The sequence below is a fragment of the Vipera ursinii genome (assembly GCF_947247035.1).
Source record: "Vipera ursinii genome assembly, chromosome: 1".
Taxonomy (NCBI): domain Eukaryota; kingdom Metazoa; phylum Chordata; class Lepidosauria; order Squamata; family Viperidae; genus Vipera; species Vipera ursinii.
This window is the reverse complement of record NC_139512.1, coordinates 63,580,614-63,600,895: the sequence shown is the minus strand read 5'-3', so window position 1 is coordinate 63,600,895 and position 20,282 is coordinate 63,580,614. Positions and strand designations below refer to the sequence as shown.

The following is a 20,282-nucleotide window of genomic DNA, read 5'->3' as shown; positions in this document are numbered from 1 at the left end:
GGTAAAATGAGGACCCAAATTGTTGGTGGCAATAAGCTGACTTTGTAATAATGCCGCTTGGGGTGTGTGTGAAAGCCCTAATAAACAGGCATATACACAGAATGAAGGCTATTGCTAAGCACATTGATTTGTGCTTTAAATTGTAAGCCACCCTGAGTCTTCAGAGAAGGGCAGGATATAAATGGGATTTTTTTTAAAAAAAAGACCAAATGGGAGATCCGCTCCAGGTTTTCCAGCCAGCCCGCCCAGTTCCTGAGTCAAATGTGTCCTTAGAGCTAAGCCACTGCTCTGACTGCTGGCTTCCCCACCTCTAAAATCCCTTCAGTTTCTATTCTGTTCTGTTCTGTTCTACTCTACTCTACTCTTTCTCACAATGGAAGAATGGCTGGCAGTGGAGCAGTGGGCTAATGCCTCCTTAAGTAACACCAGCTGCCTGCAATTAGTGCAGGTTCACATCCCACCAGGCTCAAAGTTGACTCAGCCTTCCATCCTTCCGAGGTAGGTAAAATGAGGACCCAGATTGTTGGGGGCAATTAAGCTGACTTTGTAATAATGCCGCTTGGGGTGTGTGTGAAAGCCCTAATAAGCAGGCATATAAATAGAATGAAGGCTACTGCTAAGCTTGTAAGCCGCCCTGAGTCTTCGGAGAAGGGCGGGATATAAATGGAATAAAAATAAAAATAAATAAATAAAATAAATAAATAGTTAAAATCAAACAGTGTGTGTAAATTTGTTTTAAAAAGACAATAAATTTCCATATATTTTTTACATGAAAATGGGCTGTCCATTAAGTGGAACCATTTGTATGATTAAGTGAAATGACCAAAATGAAGGGCAAAAAATGAGTTTTTGAAAAACTGAATCTGAAATAAAAGACATACGGTCATGGTAGCTACAGTATGTAGGAATAAAGCGAATGTATATAGCCTGCCATCCTCCACCCTTTGTGTGTTCTAATTTGTCAGGCCACAGTTTATTGAGATATGCAGATGAACAAATTGTGGTTTGAGCAATCTTTACAAATCAGGATTGCAAACCAGGATGCCTCTGGTGTGTCCTATTCTACTTAGAAGACATCACTAAAATCACATTTCCCTGATTTAAATCGAGGGGAAGTCACTTCTGTGAGATGGATGGCCGTACGTATAAACATGATAAATAAATATATAAATAAGAAAGAAAGTGTAACGGTTTAACTAAACATGAAGTGTTCTGCTAAGTCAGGCATGTCATGTAAAGGCATGCAGCTTGTTCCCTATATTTTTATTCTTGATAAAGAGAATGAGATAGTGTATCTCAGTCCAGCCCAAATATGTTAGAGATGAAATGATAGACTTAATCCCTCTGCTTTATAGAAATCAGAATGCTTTCTTGTATCTAATATCAAAATATAATATGCCTCGGACTACTAAAAAGAATACAGGAGACCTGGATGCACAATTTGGAAAGAAAACTCCAGTACTGAAAAAAGCAGAAGCACCTTTTGTTAATAGGTCTTAAGAAGACTGATGTAATTCCTTGAGCTTATATGTCTCAATAAAAAGGACCAATGGGGCAAACTAATTAATATCCATAATAGCTAGAACAGATGGTGCTTCTTGCCTATTTGTACACACAAACACAAATTGAGCCCAAGTGAGCAGCTCTCAAAAGTCTCATGCCCAAAAACTATTCACTCTGCATCTTTCTAGGCAACAGTTCAGACAATTAAACACTGCAATATTTTCTGGCTGTATGAGCTTCTGCACATCTACGTGTGCAAGTTATTCACAATTGTAAGCTACAGAATAAAAATAACACATTTTCTGTTTACCTTTCTTTTCAGTGGTCCTAAACGTGATGTTTTAGCATCCTGTGCTTTGTAAGTCAGCCACAAAGTGCTAGCTACATGCTGCACAAAGCAAACAGAATCTCCATACTTTATTTCAGGAAATCCCATGCCCTCTATATCACGTTTGTGAGCAGAATCCAGTTTTTCCTTTAGGCAAGAGGGATGGAAAAGAAGAAAATTAGCAAATTATTTGTAATTGATAAGAATGGTGCATATCAGAAAAAGGACCTTTTTTGTGGCAGCACCCAAACTATATAGTTCTGTATAGCGCCCCCCCCCGCAAAAATACATAGATCAATGTTTTATCATATGGTAAGATCTCATTTAAGTTGATATATAATTTTTGCACATTAAGACATGTGTTTTATTGGTCAGAGAAATTTTCTATCATATTCTCTAGGTTGTGTTTCTTAACATTTGGAATATGATTGTGTTTTTATTAACTTCAATCGTTAGCTGCCCAGAGTTACACACGTAAATGAAGAAAAGAAGATATATATTTTTTTTTCCATCAACAACTTTTATATCAGTGTTTGATTAATTTTTTGTGTGTACCTAGGTGGTTGGAACTATGTGATAAACCACTCTAGAATTCAACAGCAACAACCCTTCCTCTCTATGGAGGTCATGGAAGAGAGTACAGGTAGTCGTTGACTTAAGAGCACAATCAAGCACAAAATTTATGTTGTTAAGTGAGACAGTTGTTAAGTGAATTTTGCCCTATTTTATGACTTTTCTTGACACAGTTAACAAGTGAATCACTGCAATTGTTAAGTTATAACATGGCTGTTAAGTGAATCTGGCTTCCCCATTGACTTTCCTTGTCTGAATGTCACGAAATGTGATCACATGACCCTGGGACACTGCAACAGTCATAAATATGACTCAGTTGCCAAGCATCCGAATTTTGATTATGTGACCTTGGGATTCTGCAATGGTCACAAGTGTGAAAAATGGTCATAAGTCAATTTATTTCAGTACCGTTGTAACTTTGATCAGTCACTAAATGGACTATTGTAAGTTGACAACTACCTATATCTGTCCCTTTGGAACATCAATTTCTCAGTTGCATTCAAATCTATCCCTGGAGCAAGCAAGGAAAGCTGAAGGGAATTATCACTTTCCCATCCTTCTCCAGATCTTAAATATAGGCTCAGGATCCTCCATCTTCCATTTAAAAGAAAATAAAAGGCCTCCTCTTTTGTGTGTTCCAGGCCTATAAGCAGAATTCCTTTCTCCCAATTCTATGTCTTATTTTCATATTTTACACTTGTGATTTATTGCTGTCAAATTTCAGTGTCAATTTAAATACATACAGATAATTCTGTCATAAGATAAAATGGAATTTCAATCTACTCCTTAGAGAAGCCGTTATCCTGTCAATAGCAGACAGAAATTATGTCAATTCTCAGTTCTCAGTTCTCATTGCTATATGAAATAAAGAGTGCAAATCTGTCCATTCTATCCAGAAGCAGACACTGCTCAACTAATGAATCCTAGGTATTCAGCTTCGGAGAATATTAACAATAAGGAAAAATAGGTTCCTTTTCAAAAAACAATGTTTTGCAAATTGAATGTACACATTGTAATCAACTTTGTCAATCTCATAAATAAAAAATTAATATTTTTTCATGTTCTCGGTACATGGTGTATGCTTCTATCACTTAATATATAGTACAATCAGTTCTTCACTGATGAGTTTTATTAAGCATATTTGAAAGTACAAAAAATTCCTTTAAAAAGAGATGTTAGAAAGCTGAGGAAAGCTATCAATATATTTTTTTTTTTATTGAAAAGTTTTAAAAAATACAATTTTCCTTTAAGAAACCCCCCTTCCCCCTCCCTCCTCCCCTCCCTACCTCCCCCCTATCTCCCCCCCTCCCCCTCTCCCTCCTCCCTCCCCTGCCTCCCCCCCTCTACTTCCCCTCCTCCCCCCCTCCCCCCCCTCCGACTTCCCAGAGCAAAATACAAGGTATATATCTAAAAAGCAATCATAAACAATCATATACTAACAATTATAAACTCTAAAATCCATCACTCTCTAGCTTATATAAAGTAAACCAATCCTTAACAATACTAAATATATATAAAAAACTAAAATAAAAGAAAACTAGCATCATTCCCATCTATGTTCTTCCACATTTCCCTATTACCTAAACATATTCTCATTTACACATCACAAACACCTATCCCTATTAACCTCTCTAGCCAAAATAGACTATAATAGATAGTTCTTACACAAATTAACCCGCATTAACCCACAAAACTTTCTTCCTCTTCCTCTGTAATAAATTGTCCATTAATTCCAAATTAAAGATTCTGTTGCCATACATATCATCCCAAAACTTTTAAAAACACAAGTACCACTTGTCTATAAGTATATTGTGGAAGTTCCATAGATTTCTGCTGGTCTTATTTTTTTGTCTTTTTTGAGCGTTTTAAGGCAGCACGCGTCACCCTCTGTTCTCTAATATCATCCAAAAGAGTTGCAGCTTGAACTCCTCCTGTACCCTTCTCGTCTATCAGTCCATCTTCATCCTCTTGATGTTCTCCTTCTCCAGATCCCTCTGCAGCTTCCAGAAGTGTTGATGGGGTTACATTTAAAACATTGTTGTAAAAGTCATGCGCTTGCTTCACATTACCCAAACAGTACCTTTTGCCATCATACATGAAGCTCAGCCCAGCTGGGATCTCCCATCTGAACCTTATATCCCTTTGCTTGAGCTCTTGCACAAGAAAAATAAAATCCTTCCTTCTCTTTAAGATCTTTGGAGGAATTTCTTTTAGAACCAAAACTTCTTGACCAGCAATCACAACTTTGGTATCATAGGCAGCTTGTATAACTTCATCTCTAACTTCCCTTTTTACAAAATAAACCACCACATCTCTAGGCAACTTTCTCTGTTTAGCAATCCACGAATTCACACGAAACACTTTGTCCATACCTTGTTTTATTTCAGATGCTGGATGATTCAATACCCCCTCAAAAGCCTCAGAAACCAGCTGCTTTAAATCTTCCTTAATATTCTCTTTTAGGCCTCTAATTCTCACAGCAAACTGCATCTGGTAAAATTGGGCCAGACTCTGTTCACTATCCATTTTGTCTTTTAAATCTTCAATTTCCAAAACTTTTGCTTCTAATATAGCATTCTTTTGAGTCAAGTCTTGCACTTGATCATCCAGCACCTCCACACATTTAGCAACTTTATGCACTGAGGACAAAATGTCTGCCTTCATCTCTCTAAGTTTCTGTTCCATCCTTTCTTCCATTCTCTGCTCCAATTTCTCCAATTTCTCCTCCATCTGTGCAAATTTAGCACCCATTGACTCCAGAATTAACTGGGTATGTTTTTCAAGATCCTTCGAAGTCAATACATCAGGAGAATGCAACGCCTGCAGTAATGATTGTTGTTGCACCGGAGAATTTCCAGCACTCCGAAAAGTTCTAGGGGGAGGTTTAGCCGCCATCTTTTACTTACAATTGTGATGCACTTTCACTTTAAGTTTTAAGCAAAGTCCATCAAGCTTGAGAGTAAAATAAAATAATCTTCTTCATCTCTTCATCTTTCCCTCTTGTACTGCTCTGCCTGCTCTTTTCCTTTCATGGTCTCTCCTTCAAGCAGGGATGGTCGCAGACGCCTGGCTCTGCTCCATAAAGTCCGGAGCAGAGACGCTAGCCAGCTGGGAGCAGCCCAGGCTACGGGGGAGTTCAATCCTTCAGCCGCCCAAGCTCCAAGCTCAGGCGGCCCCGGAGAACTCAACCCCCACCTGGGGGCTCACCCCCTCCTCTTCTCCCGAGGAGGGGGCTTCAAATTCGCCCGAACAGCTGATCGGCGCTGTTTCGGGCGAAAAATCACACAGCTGAGCTGCGGGCAGCCCGGGAAGGCTGTCTCCGGCGCCGCGGAGCCACCGGAAGCCCGCTATCAATATATTAAATTAAAAAACAGAGAAATGAAAATTTCTGTTACATCTTTAATGCTGCTGGCTGCTGCTTTTATGTTGAATAGTGAGCAAGAAAAATACCCTGACAATTATTTCTCATAGATATTATTATTTTATTCCAGAAAAATTATGTAGAGAAGTAAGCTTTAGTATAGTATATTCTTCTGAATGTAAGTCAACATCATTTATTTTCATTTAATCATAGAGTATGTCTTGATTCCTAGTGACTGCCTTGATAAGTTTTCTTGGCAACATTTTGAATCAGCTTACCATTGGTTTCTTTTTTGGGTTGAGAGAGAATGACTGGCTCACAATCACTCAGTCATCATCATGACTAGTGCAGGACTAAAAGTAATGGTGAACAAATCTCTAGCCTAGTACCTTTAACCAATGTACCAAATTGGCACTTTATCACAATGTTTACACTCATTGAATTGGTCAGATGGAGCTACAATTTACCATTGCAGCAGTATCTTATTTCCTATGGTATAATATATTCAGCATTTACTTTGAGGGACAGGGCAAAAGAAAGCAGAACAGGGTAAAGCTTATAGTTAGCATGAATGCTACCCATGTGTTCAATAACAATATCCTTATGTCACAACAAACATTTCAAGCAGTTTTTTGAGTTCACCAAGTGTTGCTATAGTGCAACTTGTAATCTCTTCCCATCTTTTTCTAATTTCATAGAATTACTCTTGTTCTCCCAACATAATATTTTCTTCAGTGAGGTTTGTTGACATTTATTTATTTCTGCTATGTGATAAAGTTTAGGTCAGGGGTCTTCAAACTTGGCCCTTTTATGACTTGTGGACTTCAACTCCCAGAATTCCTCAGCCAGGTATGTTGGCCCAGGTATTCTGGGAGTTGAAGTCCACAAGTCATAAAAGGGCCAAGTTTGAAGACCCCTGGTTTAGGTGGAACATTCATATTCTTTCCATATTTATTAATGTAAAAATATTACTTACCTTAGATGCTCTAAAACAAAAGGAAGTTGATTTTGTGTCAGCTTTTTCTCTGTCTAATAAGACAAGACCTAGGTCTTCTGTCAATGCTAAAAACTGTCCTGTTGTAATATGTCGAAGGCGAAATGGTTGTCCCCAGCGGATATGACTTCCACTCCAGCTTAAAAATTGTTTAAAGAATATTTAGTTTATGGTTTACATGGGCCATTCTAAGTATTTTTAGGAGGTATTCATCTTTATGCACTAAGTGTAGGCTTAATTCTCCCACTAAGTAAAAAAAAAAAGTTCATTTGTTTATTTTATATTTCATTTGGTTAGATCTCAATTTATTTCAACTCAAAATCTTTCTTAAGGCCACCTTTTAATAGATTCAACAAAGTCTCATAACAGTATTACAAATTCACTCAGAATCATATTCATTATTTTCTTAGGTGTTTGGGATTTTCTAAGCTTCTTTCTTACCATGTTTAGTGCCCTCCATTTTTCTCTTCCTTCAGAAATTGAGATGCAAACTGATAGTCACTTTCAGGCTCATCATTATCATACTAAATTCAGTAATTATCTCTAAGGCTTTAATCCTAAGACCCTGACATAGTATCTCATAAGATATAATACACGCACACAACCAACACAGGTCAGATTTTAAGGAAGGATACAGTTGTAACAAACAAATAAACCCATTTCTGTCTGCCATTCTGGCCACTCAGGATGATTTTCCTAATATTGGATACCCCAGTGTTGGAAAGGAGTATCAGCAAGAAAGCTTGGTGAGAAAAAGGTAGAGGATTGAAAAGGAGAAAATTTAAGTCTAAAAAGAAACACTACACAACAAAAACAGGATGTAGTGAATTCCTCTTTCTGATTTCTGCCTATCGAGAAAGCCTGCTGGATTTCCCAGACCAAAATACTGTAAATTCTATTATATAAAAAGCATAATATAAAACAATGAATATGACATAAAATCACAGTACCTTATTCGAAGAGGTTCCACTCTCCATAGTGATCTTGCACGGACTCCAGCTCCCCCAGTTTCATAAAAAACCCGCCTAGAAATAGATTAGGCATGCTGAGATGCACTGCATAGGAGATTTAGCATTATAAAATGTATGCAGAATTATAATCTGTGACTGGACTATATGCAGCATTTGGAGACTGCAGCCTTTTCTGTAATAACTGACAATTTCTTTCAGTAAAGGTCGGAATTAGATTTCACTATATAAACTGAAGAACTGTAAAATGATCCAATCATTAATAAATCTATTAAATAATAAACTGGATCTTTTATATGCCTATTCAAGAAATTAGGAGAGCAGTAGGACCTGAATCACATAAACCTCAAGTTCTTCTTATAAATAAAGCATTTGAATTTACTGATATTTTCATTAGGAGTTCCCAGATTTTAATGATCAGATATTTAGGAGTAACGTGGTTGTTTCAGAATTAAGACTAGTCATATTATCCCACTATCTTGCCACTTTTTCCCCCTGAAAAATTGCCTTTGTAATCTTTTACAATTTGACATGTGTTTTTAATGCAACACTGGAAAAAATGGGTGAAAAAGACTGAAACAATGCACATTTATAAAAAGATTTCCATTTTATTAAGGGTTTTATTTGTTTATTTAGACTCTATGCCACTCTAGTTGACCAGACTCTGAGAAGCCTATAATTCTTTCTTCTACAGTAGTAACTATGATTAAAACAGCAAATAATAACACTGACAACAATAATAACATAATTGGTAAATAAAATCCTATACGTTATGCATAATGATCATCCCTAATGACAATGAATCCATCCCATCACCTCTTCTACCTCAGGAGTCAATAATCACATTTCCATTTTATCCCCATGGATCCTGAGAAATAGGCCCAGGCCAATCCTGTCCAGAAGCCACATAAAGCATATAGTCATATAGTATAAAACTCTTCACCAAACACAAGTTTTGTTTGAGATCAAAGTTGAGCTATATCACTAAGAACTGGTCCAGTATGTTTTCGGTTATGCTCAACAACAGAAATCTTGCCATGGTCAAATGAACCAGATGGGTATCCCAATAGGGAAACCAACCATCTTCTGAGGAGTTTTCATGGCAAAGTTAGCAAGAGTCAGTGAGAACCTTTGATCCTACCTAAGCATATTTCATCCATTCTATCAAATTTAAATACATCTTCATTTATTTATCTGCATGCAGTGGGTAAATTGTCCTTTAGCTTCAAAATCTGAACTTTTGGCTGAATGTCCTTTAAAAACTTTGTGGAACACTATATTATATATAATTCTGCTAGGTACATTTTGAAATGCAATAGCTACAAGCTGGCAAATACCACTTATCTCAAATGAGACAACCTTAGTTTGCAACGATAAATACCTTTTTTTATGTCTGTCAGACAATGCCCTTTACTAACTTTCCCCTTGCTTCCATCCAGTGCTTTACAGTATTTGCTTTATTTCTCCCAGAAAAAAAGGGCAAGATGCAGCTGTTTTGCCTCACTGCTATTATGTTCATATCTTTACAGACAGTTGAACAAGCAACAAGGACAAGATGCAGCGTAGCCAGAGGGCACTTGGCATGTGATGTGACTATTGATACAGGACCAATAGTGCTAATCTCCAATGCCAAGTATTCTCATCTTTTGACAGTAAACAGTTCTGTTATTTCAAGGATACTTGAAGGTTCTTACTTAGGAAAAACACTGCTATTGAATGTACTGCTGAGTAAATAAGTTTAGAATGGGAGACATTTTTCATATATTTAAGTGGACCATGTGATACTAATTCATGTTTCTTGTAGGAGATAGATAGATAGATAGATAGATAGATAGATAGATAGATAGATAGATAGGCAGATCAGAGAAAGAGATGCCAGTTGTTCTATTGCATCTAACTTGAATTATACTGTCTACATACAATTGTAGGAAAGTCTTGTTTACAAGACAGAAGAATGGCAACAAAAGTCAATCTGATATGTGCCATGTGCTTGTTCATTGTTTTTGAATGAAGACTATTTGGGTTTACAGCTGAAATTAAAGATGGAAACAATGCATAATCTACAGTGCAACTCACTTATGTGGTGTATCATTCTGTTCTGTAGATGCGATGGTCAAGCATTCATCATGGCCATGAAATAAACGTAATACATGACCACCAAGTAGGTATCCTAGATGAAGAGAAAATAATTAACTTGGACAGCATTTTAACAATACGTATCTGAAAATGGAAGTATATCTACATATGGCATTAATATCTAAAGGTCTAGGCTATTTCCTTTTTCCAATGCCCTCTCAGTTGTGGGTCTATTAATGTGCCTTAAGCAAATCACCAACTATAAAATAACAGGAAGAAAACTTATTGATGTTTAACTCCTGTGATAATTTCCCCACATGTCACAGAAATAGCTCAGATGTTTTTGCTCCTCCTTTTGATTAGCCATACTTATTTTCACCTGAGCTCAACAAATCTACTTGATCTACTGCATGGGTGTCAAACTTGCCACATCACATGATGTGTTGCGACGTATCGCGACTCTTTTTGCATTGCCAGCAACGGGGTAGGCGCAGCTTCGGTATGATGAAACCGGCCTGCAGGCTGGCAGTTTGACACCCCTGATCTACTGTGTGGTTTAATTGTAATAAGATGGTTTCAAAGTATTGGTTACGAAAACAGATTATTTGATGCAATATATACCAAAATGCAGTGTCAACTGAAGACAATCTGCAGAAAGTGAAGTAAGAGTTCCCACCAAATGGAAAAAAGACCAGTTATAAGAACAAATGTTTATGGTGATCCATAATCATATAATGTCTTACTTGCCATGGGCATCTTCAACACAAATGATGAAGTATGTGTATTGATATTATCATGTAAATGGCACACTTAATTGTGTCAGAGATCAGGATGCAAGTATGTAATTACAGCATACTCAAGATGGAGTCACCATGTCTGTGTTGGCCTATTATGGTTTTCTGTCAATGCCACTACTCATCACCCTGCCCACTTCAAAAATCTGGATTTCATTGCAAATCTGTTCAGCTGCTAAACAAGACAGGATGAGTCACAATAATATAGCTTTAGTGCTAACATCCCATGTGGAAGTGCCCCAAATGTATATAAAACATTTTGAACACAGCACTGTGCTACAGTATTACTTGAATGTATGACTTCCGTAGAACAGATCTTTCATACCATTGATCATGGTATCCAGCTGGGATATGCTATAGTTTTTTGTTTTTCTGGTAGAGAATTGGCTGGTAAGAACTAAAGCAATCTGGAAATGTTACTTTGTAATGTATAAATGCAGTAGAAAAATGTTAAGTGTATGGCAACAGGTCATGATAAACCTCTAAAAATTTAATAAATATATATATATATAAATATAAAAAGAAGCACAAATTGTTGTTGACTGATAAGTAATCATAATCATAATAGTAAAGTTGGAAGGGACCTTGGAGGTCATCTAGTCCAACCACCTACTCAGGCAGGAAACCCTATACCATTTCAGACAAAAGACTGTTCAATCTCTTCTTAAAAACTTCCAGTGTTGAAGCATTCACAGCTTCTGGAGGCAGGTTGTCCCACTGGTTAATTGTTTTAACTGTCAGGAAGTTTCTCCTTAGTTCTAGGTTGCTTGTCTCCTTAATTAGTTTCCATCCATTGCTTCTTGTCCTGCCTTTGGGTGATTTGGAGAATAGCTTGACTCCCTCTTATTTGTGGCAGCCCCTGAGATATTGGAACACTGCTATCATGTCACCCCTCACCCTTCTCTTCATTAGACTACACATACACAATTCCAGCAACCGTTCCCTATATGTTTTAGCCTCCAGACCTCTAATCATCTTTGTTGCTCTTCTCTGTACTCTTTCCAGAGTCTCAACAACTTTTTTACATCGTGGTGACCAAAACTGGATACAGTATTCCAAGTGTGACCTTACCAAGGCATTGTAAAGTGGCATTAATACTTCACGTGATCTTGATTCTATCCCTCTGTTAATGCAGCCTAGCACTGTGTTGGCTTTTTTGGCAGTTGCAGCACACTGCTGGTTCATATTTAAGTGATTGTCCACTAGGACTCCGAGATCGCTCTCACAGTTACTTCTATTGAGTAAGGTACCCCCTATACTATACCTGTACATTTGGTTTTTCTTGCCTAAATGTAGAACGTTACTTTTTTCACCATTGAATTTCACTTTGTTAGATAGCGCCCAGTGTTCGAGTCTGTCCAGATCCTCCTGTATCTTAAGCCTGTCTTCTGGAGTGTTGGCTATTCCTGACAGCTTGGTGTCATCTGCAAATTTGATGAGTTCCCCATTTATCCCCTTGTCCAAATCATTGATGAAGATGTTGAAGAGCACTGGGTCCAGAACAGAGCCCCAGGGCACCCCACTACACACTTCCCTCCATTTCGATGCAGTTCCATTGAGGACCACACGCTGAGTACGGCCAGTCAGCCAGCTACAAATCCATCTGGTGGTGATGCTGTCTAACCCACATTTTTCTATCTTATCAAGTAGTAGTTTGTGACACTATTTCTATTCCATCAAATTAATCCTTTGTATAAAATCAATACTGCATATGGTAACAGGTGAACAGGGAAAGGTAAAAAGCTTGGCTTTTCTATAAATTTACATTTCAATGGAACATAAATTTCCAACCCATTAAACACTGAGAGGCCAGGATAAATGAAGGCATTGTCTTGTTGCAAACAAGAGGAAAATGATTCATCAGTATCTTTGTGTGAATTGCCTTAAACTTACTTGCTGAACAACAATCCCATTAATATGTATTGGAAACAAATGTTACATAAGATGCAGATCTGAATATAATGCTGTCAACACAAGATGCTAAAATAATTAGAAATTCAAGACCATCATTAAAATTAACCACCAATGGATTATGAACTTTTAGACTGTGTGGCTTTCCAGAGATTTTAAGACTGTTTCAAGCAAGTTCCCCTAAACAGATAAAATGTTCATGGAATCACGTTGGATCCAACAGAGTTCTGCACTGGGAACGCCTGTTCAGAACAAAAGCCATATAAAGGCAAAGGTAAAGGTTTCCCCGCACATGTGTGCTAGTCGTTTCCAACTCTAGGGGCCTTTGCTCATCTCTGTTTCAAAGCCGAAGAGCCAGCGCTTGTCCGAGGACATCTCCATGGTCATGTGGCCGGCATGACTAGACGCCAAAGGCTAAGCACATTGTTAAGCACATTGATTTGTGCTTCTTAGATTGTAAGCCACCCTGAGTCTTTGGAGAAGGGCAGGATATAAATGGGATTTTATTTAAAAAAGGCGCACAGAACGCTGTTACCTTCCCACCGTGGTGGTCCCTATTTTTCTACTTGCATTTTTACGTGCTTTCAAACTGCTAGGTTGGCAGAAGCTGGGACGAGTAACAGGCTCTCACTCTGTTACGCGGCACTCAGAATTTGACCCGCCAAACTGCTGACCTTCTGATCGACAAGCTCAGCGTCCTAACCCACTGAGCCACCGCGTCACTTAAAAGCCATATAAGGATTAGCAATATATCTATCTATCTATCTATCTATCTATCTATCTATCTATCTATCTATCTGTAGATCTTTGGTCATTCGGGTTTTTTCCCACGTAGAATTGAAGGTATAAGAGCAACGTTTCGACGAAATCTCATCCGTCATCCTCAGGCTGGTGGCTTCAGCTTGACAGATGAGATTTCGTCAAAACGTTGCTCTTATACCTTCAATTCTACGTGGGAAAAAACCTGAATGACCACTTAAAGCACCTATGAATTTTTCAGAATAGGGTTTGACTTCAACACAAAAGAAGCCAAAAGAAGCAGCAGCAGCAGAGGAAAATGGGTTGCTGGGTATGATGAAAGCATCAGAATCAAGTTGAAAGGTGACATTTTGCAAACCTTTCTGAAGCAAAAGCTTTCACATTTCACTCACACTGAGACAAAAAAAAGAGCAGGTGCTTTCCATTTGAAGAAAAAAAAACATTTTCAAAGGATCTAATTTCTTTGGCACTATTTTTAGCCATTTACAAAAAGAATGCATACAGTGGTTGTCACATCTCCCTATCTCCTTTTTTTCTTTTCTTTTTTTCCTCTTTCCTCTCTCCCTCCACCCTCCCCATCTTTTTTTGCTAAAAGTTTTTAGCTTTCTATGTACAGAAAAAGTACATCATGCAAAAAATACAATTGCAATACCAAATGCAATTGATGGCCAAACAATAAGGGTTTTGGCACTAATAAGCTTGTTATCCTTTAAATGAATGGTCTTAAAAAGAACACTTTTTCCAATCTACAGCAGTTTTCACAACATCTCCTGATTTCCTTTTTTCTTTCTGGCTCTTTCTGGAAATCCCCAATTGCAGTGAAGTGTTCCAAGACTTGATAAAAATGCTCATTTTTTCCTCCAAGCCATCATATAAGTACTCCAAATACAAACTGTCCTTAAGCATTTTTATAAATATGTCAGGCATTACTTCTGGCAAAACTGTGTGCTAAAAACATATTGGTGTATTATTCTATAAACAGCCAGTCTAACTGGGGTATGTAGCAACTTGTTAAATATTTTCATTGTTCATAATTATGATATTATTAAAGTTCTGTTGTTGGCAATGATCTATGAGAATTACCAGTCTTTCCTTCCCCTTTTAGTCAACCTCAGGTTTTCATTCATTGATTTCAAATACGTTATTTAAATGTTGAATGTTGACATGCAAAATGCAAAATATTCTATACCATCCATTCACCTTTCTACCAATCACTTACTAAATGGTGTAAAATACACATCTCAGGTATGTATGTATGTCTATTGACTTTTCAAAGGAATACTCTGGAATTTTATCTTCCAAGATAAGGAAGGAAGGAAGGAAGGAAGGAAGGAAGGAAGGAAGGAAGGAAGGAAGGAAGGAAGGAAGGAAGGAAGGAAGGAAGGAAGGAAGGAAGTTTTATATACCAGTTTGATCCGAAATGTAATAGCATTACCAGAAGTTATTGCACATATTGTCCTGTGATAGGGAAATAAAAAGATCTGTTTTCTATATCTGTAAACTGCTTGGAGAAAGCATCAAAGCACTGTGAAGCGATATATAAGTCTAAGTGCTATTGCTATTGCTATATCTGCCTTTCTCTTATAAAATAGTTCTCGTTAGAAGGAATAAAAATTGAAAATTAAGATATAATCAAAGGATCTCTAAATTCATTAGGGAATATACACAATGTGATGACATCAGGAATCTACACAGATAATTACATAGGTTGTTTGCTGAAGTCAGTAAGGGTAAATGACACCTGTTTTCAGTGAAAAATAAATAGTTCTATAGCACATACTGTACGTAGTAGTCTCTATGTCAAAATAAAGCCGGGAGGAATACTTGCTATCAGCTCATTTGTAGCAAACTATAAATCCTTTTTCAACTCATGGTTTTACTGTTTCCCTATTAGCCAGTCAGGAAGTTCTACATTATATCTTCACATTGTAAGTAAAAGCAGAATAATCTACGCACAGACTTCTTTGCTTTAATTCAGGATTCAAGATTCTAAATATAATCCTAGGCTGCAAGGATTATGCTAGAAAAGGTTTGTCATTGGAAACCATACAATACCCAAAGGTATTAAAACTTGAAGAGCAACTATAGTATATTTTTAGCTGTAGAAATTACAATGCACACTTGCAAAATAATTAGTAATTTCAACTAGTAGCATAACCATAATACTGAACAAACCTTCTTCAATGTTGCTTCCTGAACAAGTAGGGTGCACATTCCAGAGTGTTTGCATAAAGGAAGCATCTACCTGTATGTTTCCATATGCCACAGAAAGATGCTGCAAAGAGAAAAAGTGACAACCCAAAAAAACTATTATTATTATTGCAAAGGAAGTATAAAAAACACAGCCTTTAACTTTTATGTCTTGGGGTTTATAAGATTTAGGGGGAAAAATAATCCCAATATTTGGTAAATCGATGTATAGGTAGCATTCTACTTCCTTGTTTTTTTTTAAAGTTAAAGCTTATGTTACATTTAAAAAGAACCCAGTTTACCATTTTCAGGAATCTTTTATTTGATTTTCTTCATCCTTATTTTTATCTGTCCTGTTTTATTATGGGAGTATTTCATTAAAAGTGAATTAATAATTTATTTCATCAATTTATTTCAACAGAAACAAAAGTTTCACAATCCCATTTTGAGCCTCTCAGACTTATCTTTTTCCCCCTGGCTCTTCTTAAACCATAGTACAGCATCAAAAGGAAGGGTTTTTTTTCCCCCAAACTCAGATTTATTGAAAGATGTTTTGATCATAATTCTATGAAAAGGCATGCAGAGGAAATACAAGTAGTCCTCTACTTATGATAGTTGAGCCCAAAAATTCTATTGTTAAGTGAGACATTTCTTAAGTGAGTTTTGCCCCATTTTTATGAACTTTCTTGCCACAGTTGTTAAGTGAATCCCTACAGTTGATAAGTTAGTAACTCGGTTGTTAAGTGACTGACTTCCCTCTTGACTTTGCTTGTCAGAAGGTTGCAAAAGGTGATCATGTGACCTTGGGACAGAGCAACGGTCATAAATATGAACCAGTTGCCAAGCATCTGAATTTTGATCACATAATCATGGGGATGCTGCAGAGACTGTAATTGTGAAAAATGGTCCTAAGTCACATTTTTCAGTGCCATTGTAACTTTGAACAGACTCTAAATGAACTGTTGTAAGGACTACCTATAGATATGTTTCTAACTGGGAAAAATAAGGCTAAAACTCAACAAAGGCATCAATCAGTCACATTAAAGTTAATATGAATAGTTCTAGATGCTTACCAGGTATCTTTCTGAGGACACGCTAACTAGAATAAGATCATCTCCAATCCGTACTTTTTCTCCTTCTGACCTTTGTTTAGAAGCAGGGTGTATGGTCCACCAACATGTTTCACCTATAGTTAGCAGAAGTGTCCGTGTTACATGTGAGTAAAGTAAATCAGACAGTGAGATAGTGAATGAGTAACTGTACTCAGAAGGTGAAAGTTCTCCACAGATGGTTGGAAGTAAATTCTCTACAGGATTCCTATCATATGGATGTTCTGCTTAGAGCTCCTCAAAGAGCCTACTAAAATTCATGTATGCATACTGCCAAAGTCAATATATAGCCTGCCACAATTGCCTTTGGGTCCGAACCCAGTATATATGACCGAATGTGGCACATATTTAAACATAGATAATTACACTTTTAAGCTCAATAGGCTTTTGTTTTCATTAAGGCTTTCTCTGCATGTAGCAATGAGTAATGATTTTTTCCTCCATAGATAAGAACAAGAATTAGCAGTACTAATGCTCACCTAACTGTAGTTTGTTTCCCTAACTGCAATTCATATATTTGTTTCAGAATTATTTTGTATAATACAATAAGAAAGCATAGTCTCTCTGCATAGGTACATGAATATTGCATGAATGCGTAACAGGATACTAATCATATATTGTAATTTGCCAAGGACTGAATAATTATTCTGCTTTTGGTAGTTCTAGGCAGGCAGCCAAAACTAAAAGCTACATCAACCGTTAAAATTATGTCAACCTTGCATGACTGATAAACTAGATTTTACAAACAAATTACAGATATTTTAGGCCTTCTAACCTAAGGTGATACTCTGATATAAAATTGCATACGTACCTATTGCATTTTCCTGTAGGCCCACATCAAATGCAAGTTTATCTGTCTGAGATCTTGATGTTGTTAAACATGTCAAATACTGAAAAACATTTTAAAGTTAGTAAGACCCTTCAAATAATTTTGTGTACGTGTATCTCAATGAAGCTTGGATCTGAATTGAAAGATATGACCCCACTGTTCTCATGAATAAGTGACAATATTTCAAATTCTTTTGCACTGAAATGAATAGATATCAATTTGAATGCTTATGTGCTTCAATTTAATTGCCATGACTGATTTCAAAAAGAATTTAAGTTATAAACCATTTTTATTTTAAAAAGCTTTTACCGTAATTTTTTTTTTAAAAATATGAATGGTGGAATTCAGTAGAGAAATGATATCAAAGCTACAAATTTACAATAGTTTGTGCCATATAAAATTAACTATGCAATGGTGGTGAGATGGGTGGCACACAAGTTTAATTAATTAATTAATTAATTAATCAATCATATATAGAGCACTATTACAATGAGGCTGCACTTCAGCCTTTTTGAATTTGAGGTCTTTAAAACTGTTCTGGACTTCTCAAAATTGGCCATATCAATTGAAAAGTCTGCAAGTTGTACCAATAAGAGTCTCAAACTACCCCTTATTAAAATAGCCGCAGTACTACAACAGTCTTGATAAATTTGATTGTGCATCTCTCCTCCCTCATTGAAAAGCTGACTGACTTGAAATTTTCCCCCTCCATCTGTGATTGGATTAAAGACTTTCTCAGGGACCGGTTACAAACAGTGAGGGTCAGGTCTGTTTTATCCACCCCCCTGAAGCTTTGCACCAGCTCGCCACAGGGCTGCATGCTTAGCCCCTACCTGTACTCATTGTAGACATATGATTGTGTATCGTCCGACCCATCTACTGCAATAATTAAGTTTGCAGATGATAGCACCGTAGTGGGTCGTTACAGGTGGAGATGAGACAACATACAGGGGGGAGGTACAAAAACTATCCATATGGTGTTCCAAGAACAACTTGCACTTGAACATCAGCAAGACGAAAGAGATGGTACTAGACTTCTGGAAGAAAAGAGAGGAACCTGCCCCACTTTACATCGGGGGGGCTGTGTGGAGAGAGTTTCCTCCTTTAAATTTCTGGGAGTCTACCTCTGTGAAGATCTTACCTGGAAAGTTAATACAACCCAGGTCACCTGAAAGGCCCAACAGAAACTCCACTTCCTCAGGGTCTTGCAGAAGAACAGGGTAGAACAACAGCTAATGACCCTTTTTTACCGGTCTACTATAGAGAGCATCCTCTCGTACTGTATTGTGGTTTGCTATGCTGGTCTGACAGCCGCAGATATTACAGAGGGTGGTGAGCACAGCACAAGACAATGTGGGCTGTCCCCTGACACCACTGGATGACATTGCCAGGGCTCGCTGCCTTGGAAGAGTGAGGAAAATTCTCAGGGACAACTCACACCCTGGCCGGTATCTCTTTACTCTCCTATCATCGGATAGGAGATATAGGAGTATAGCCAGCCGTACCAACAGGCTGAAGAACAGCTTTTATCCATGGGCTGTTAGGATCTTGAACAGGAAATAATTTTATAATTTTATGTATGACTGACTTGCGAGGCCGGTGTGTTGTGCAATTAGCTCACATGGTGTAATAAGATGGAAGGTTTGTTGTCACTGTGAGCTGGGGGGGGCACGAAGGGAGGCTCAGCTAATCTCAATGTATACATGGTTGTACTTTGAAAATAAAGGTTCATTCATTCATTCATGTTATCTTCATATGTATGAGCGAGGGTCCTGACTGAGGTGGCTTCTTAAATTTATCTCTTCGATTGGGTCAACTCATGCTTGTCTGATTGTTCCCTTAGTAATGGATTCGCCCATAGTCTTTCAAAGCTAGCCCCCATGCCCTCTAGAGTGCCTGGTTGAGATGAATGATTTATTTATTCTGTCTCAGGAGAAGGATGTGCTGTGATGCAGAATTTGAACTTTCATCCCAGTTTGGGGAGAACCCAAGATGTCATTGAAAGGGCAGTGAACTCCACCAAATATTTTATTAGTTTTATTCTTTGCGCTTTCTTCTCTCTGTCGCTCCATCTCTCTTACCATTCCACTGAAAGAATGCCGAAGCAGAATCGCGTGGCCATACAGCAGAGTTCTGTGACCACCTCCTTGAGTTGCCTGTCGAATAATTGAAGCAGAAGTTGATTGAAACCAAAACAGTATTACCTGTTTTCTTCATGGGTTAAAAAAAATTAGCACATTCTTTTTTAACAATACTTCCAATTCTTGAAACAGAACATGTGTATATTCACAGTGACATTTCTTGACTTATATGTGCATAATTCTATTGTAAAAAAATGCTTAGAAACTGCTCTCAAAATTGGGTAATTGTCTTTGCACTATAAACCAATTAATCTAAAGCATATTAATTCTGGTTCAATAAAGTGTGAATTTAGAAAAACACAGTTGCATTTTATAAAATGCATATCTACAGAATATAAATTTAAAAGTCAGGTATGTAGGAAAACTAAACATGATATTATATAAAATAAAATTCCATCCATACAAAACTAGAAAGTACCTGCATCCAGAAATCCTATCTCATTCTATCTGAGAAGTATTTTAAGACAGAGAGAACATCATGTTCTAACAGTTCCCCCAAATATATTGCCCTTTGCATTAAATTCTTTTAAAAGTTGTAGATTTAAAAGGTTGAGTAAGGGAGGCTTAATATAAGGATTTATTTAAGAAGGGGAAAAAACAGGTCACCTGGAAATCTGATGAGAACTTCTTTAGGCTTAGAGTTAGATGGTAATAACAACAGATATATCATTTTGTGCAGAAAAGGATGTCCAATTAGATCAATAACCAATTTTGAAACTGTATATATGGCTCAAGGCCAAGTGTCA

At 37.2% G+C, this 20,282-nt stretch overlaps 1 protein-coding gene across 1 annotated transcript in view; it reads right to left on the bottom strand.

Moving 5' to 3' along the window:
- The window catches only part of RYR3 (ryanodine receptor 3), a gene marked incomplete at both ends in the record, with an annotated part of 317,059 nt that overhangs the window by 204,933 nt on the left and 91,844 nt on the right, over positions 1-20,282 (bottom strand). The window contains 8 exons of the mRNA XM_083354752.1: positions 1,814-1,978; positions 6,742-6,898; positions 7,710-7,784; positions 9,804-9,897; positions 15,443-15,542; positions 16,531-16,643; positions 17,378-17,456; positions 19,477-19,551. Coding sequence (XP_083210878.1) covers positions 1,814-1,978; positions 6,742-6,898; positions 7,710-7,784; positions 9,804-9,897; positions 15,443-15,542; positions 16,531-16,643; positions 17,378-17,456; positions 19,477-19,551 — 858 coding nt within the window. The remainder of the gene's footprint in view (positions 1-1,813; positions 1,979-6,741; positions 6,899-7,709; positions 7,785-9,803; positions 9,898-15,442; positions 15,543-16,530; positions 16,644-17,377; positions 17,457-19,476; positions 19,552-20,282) is intronic.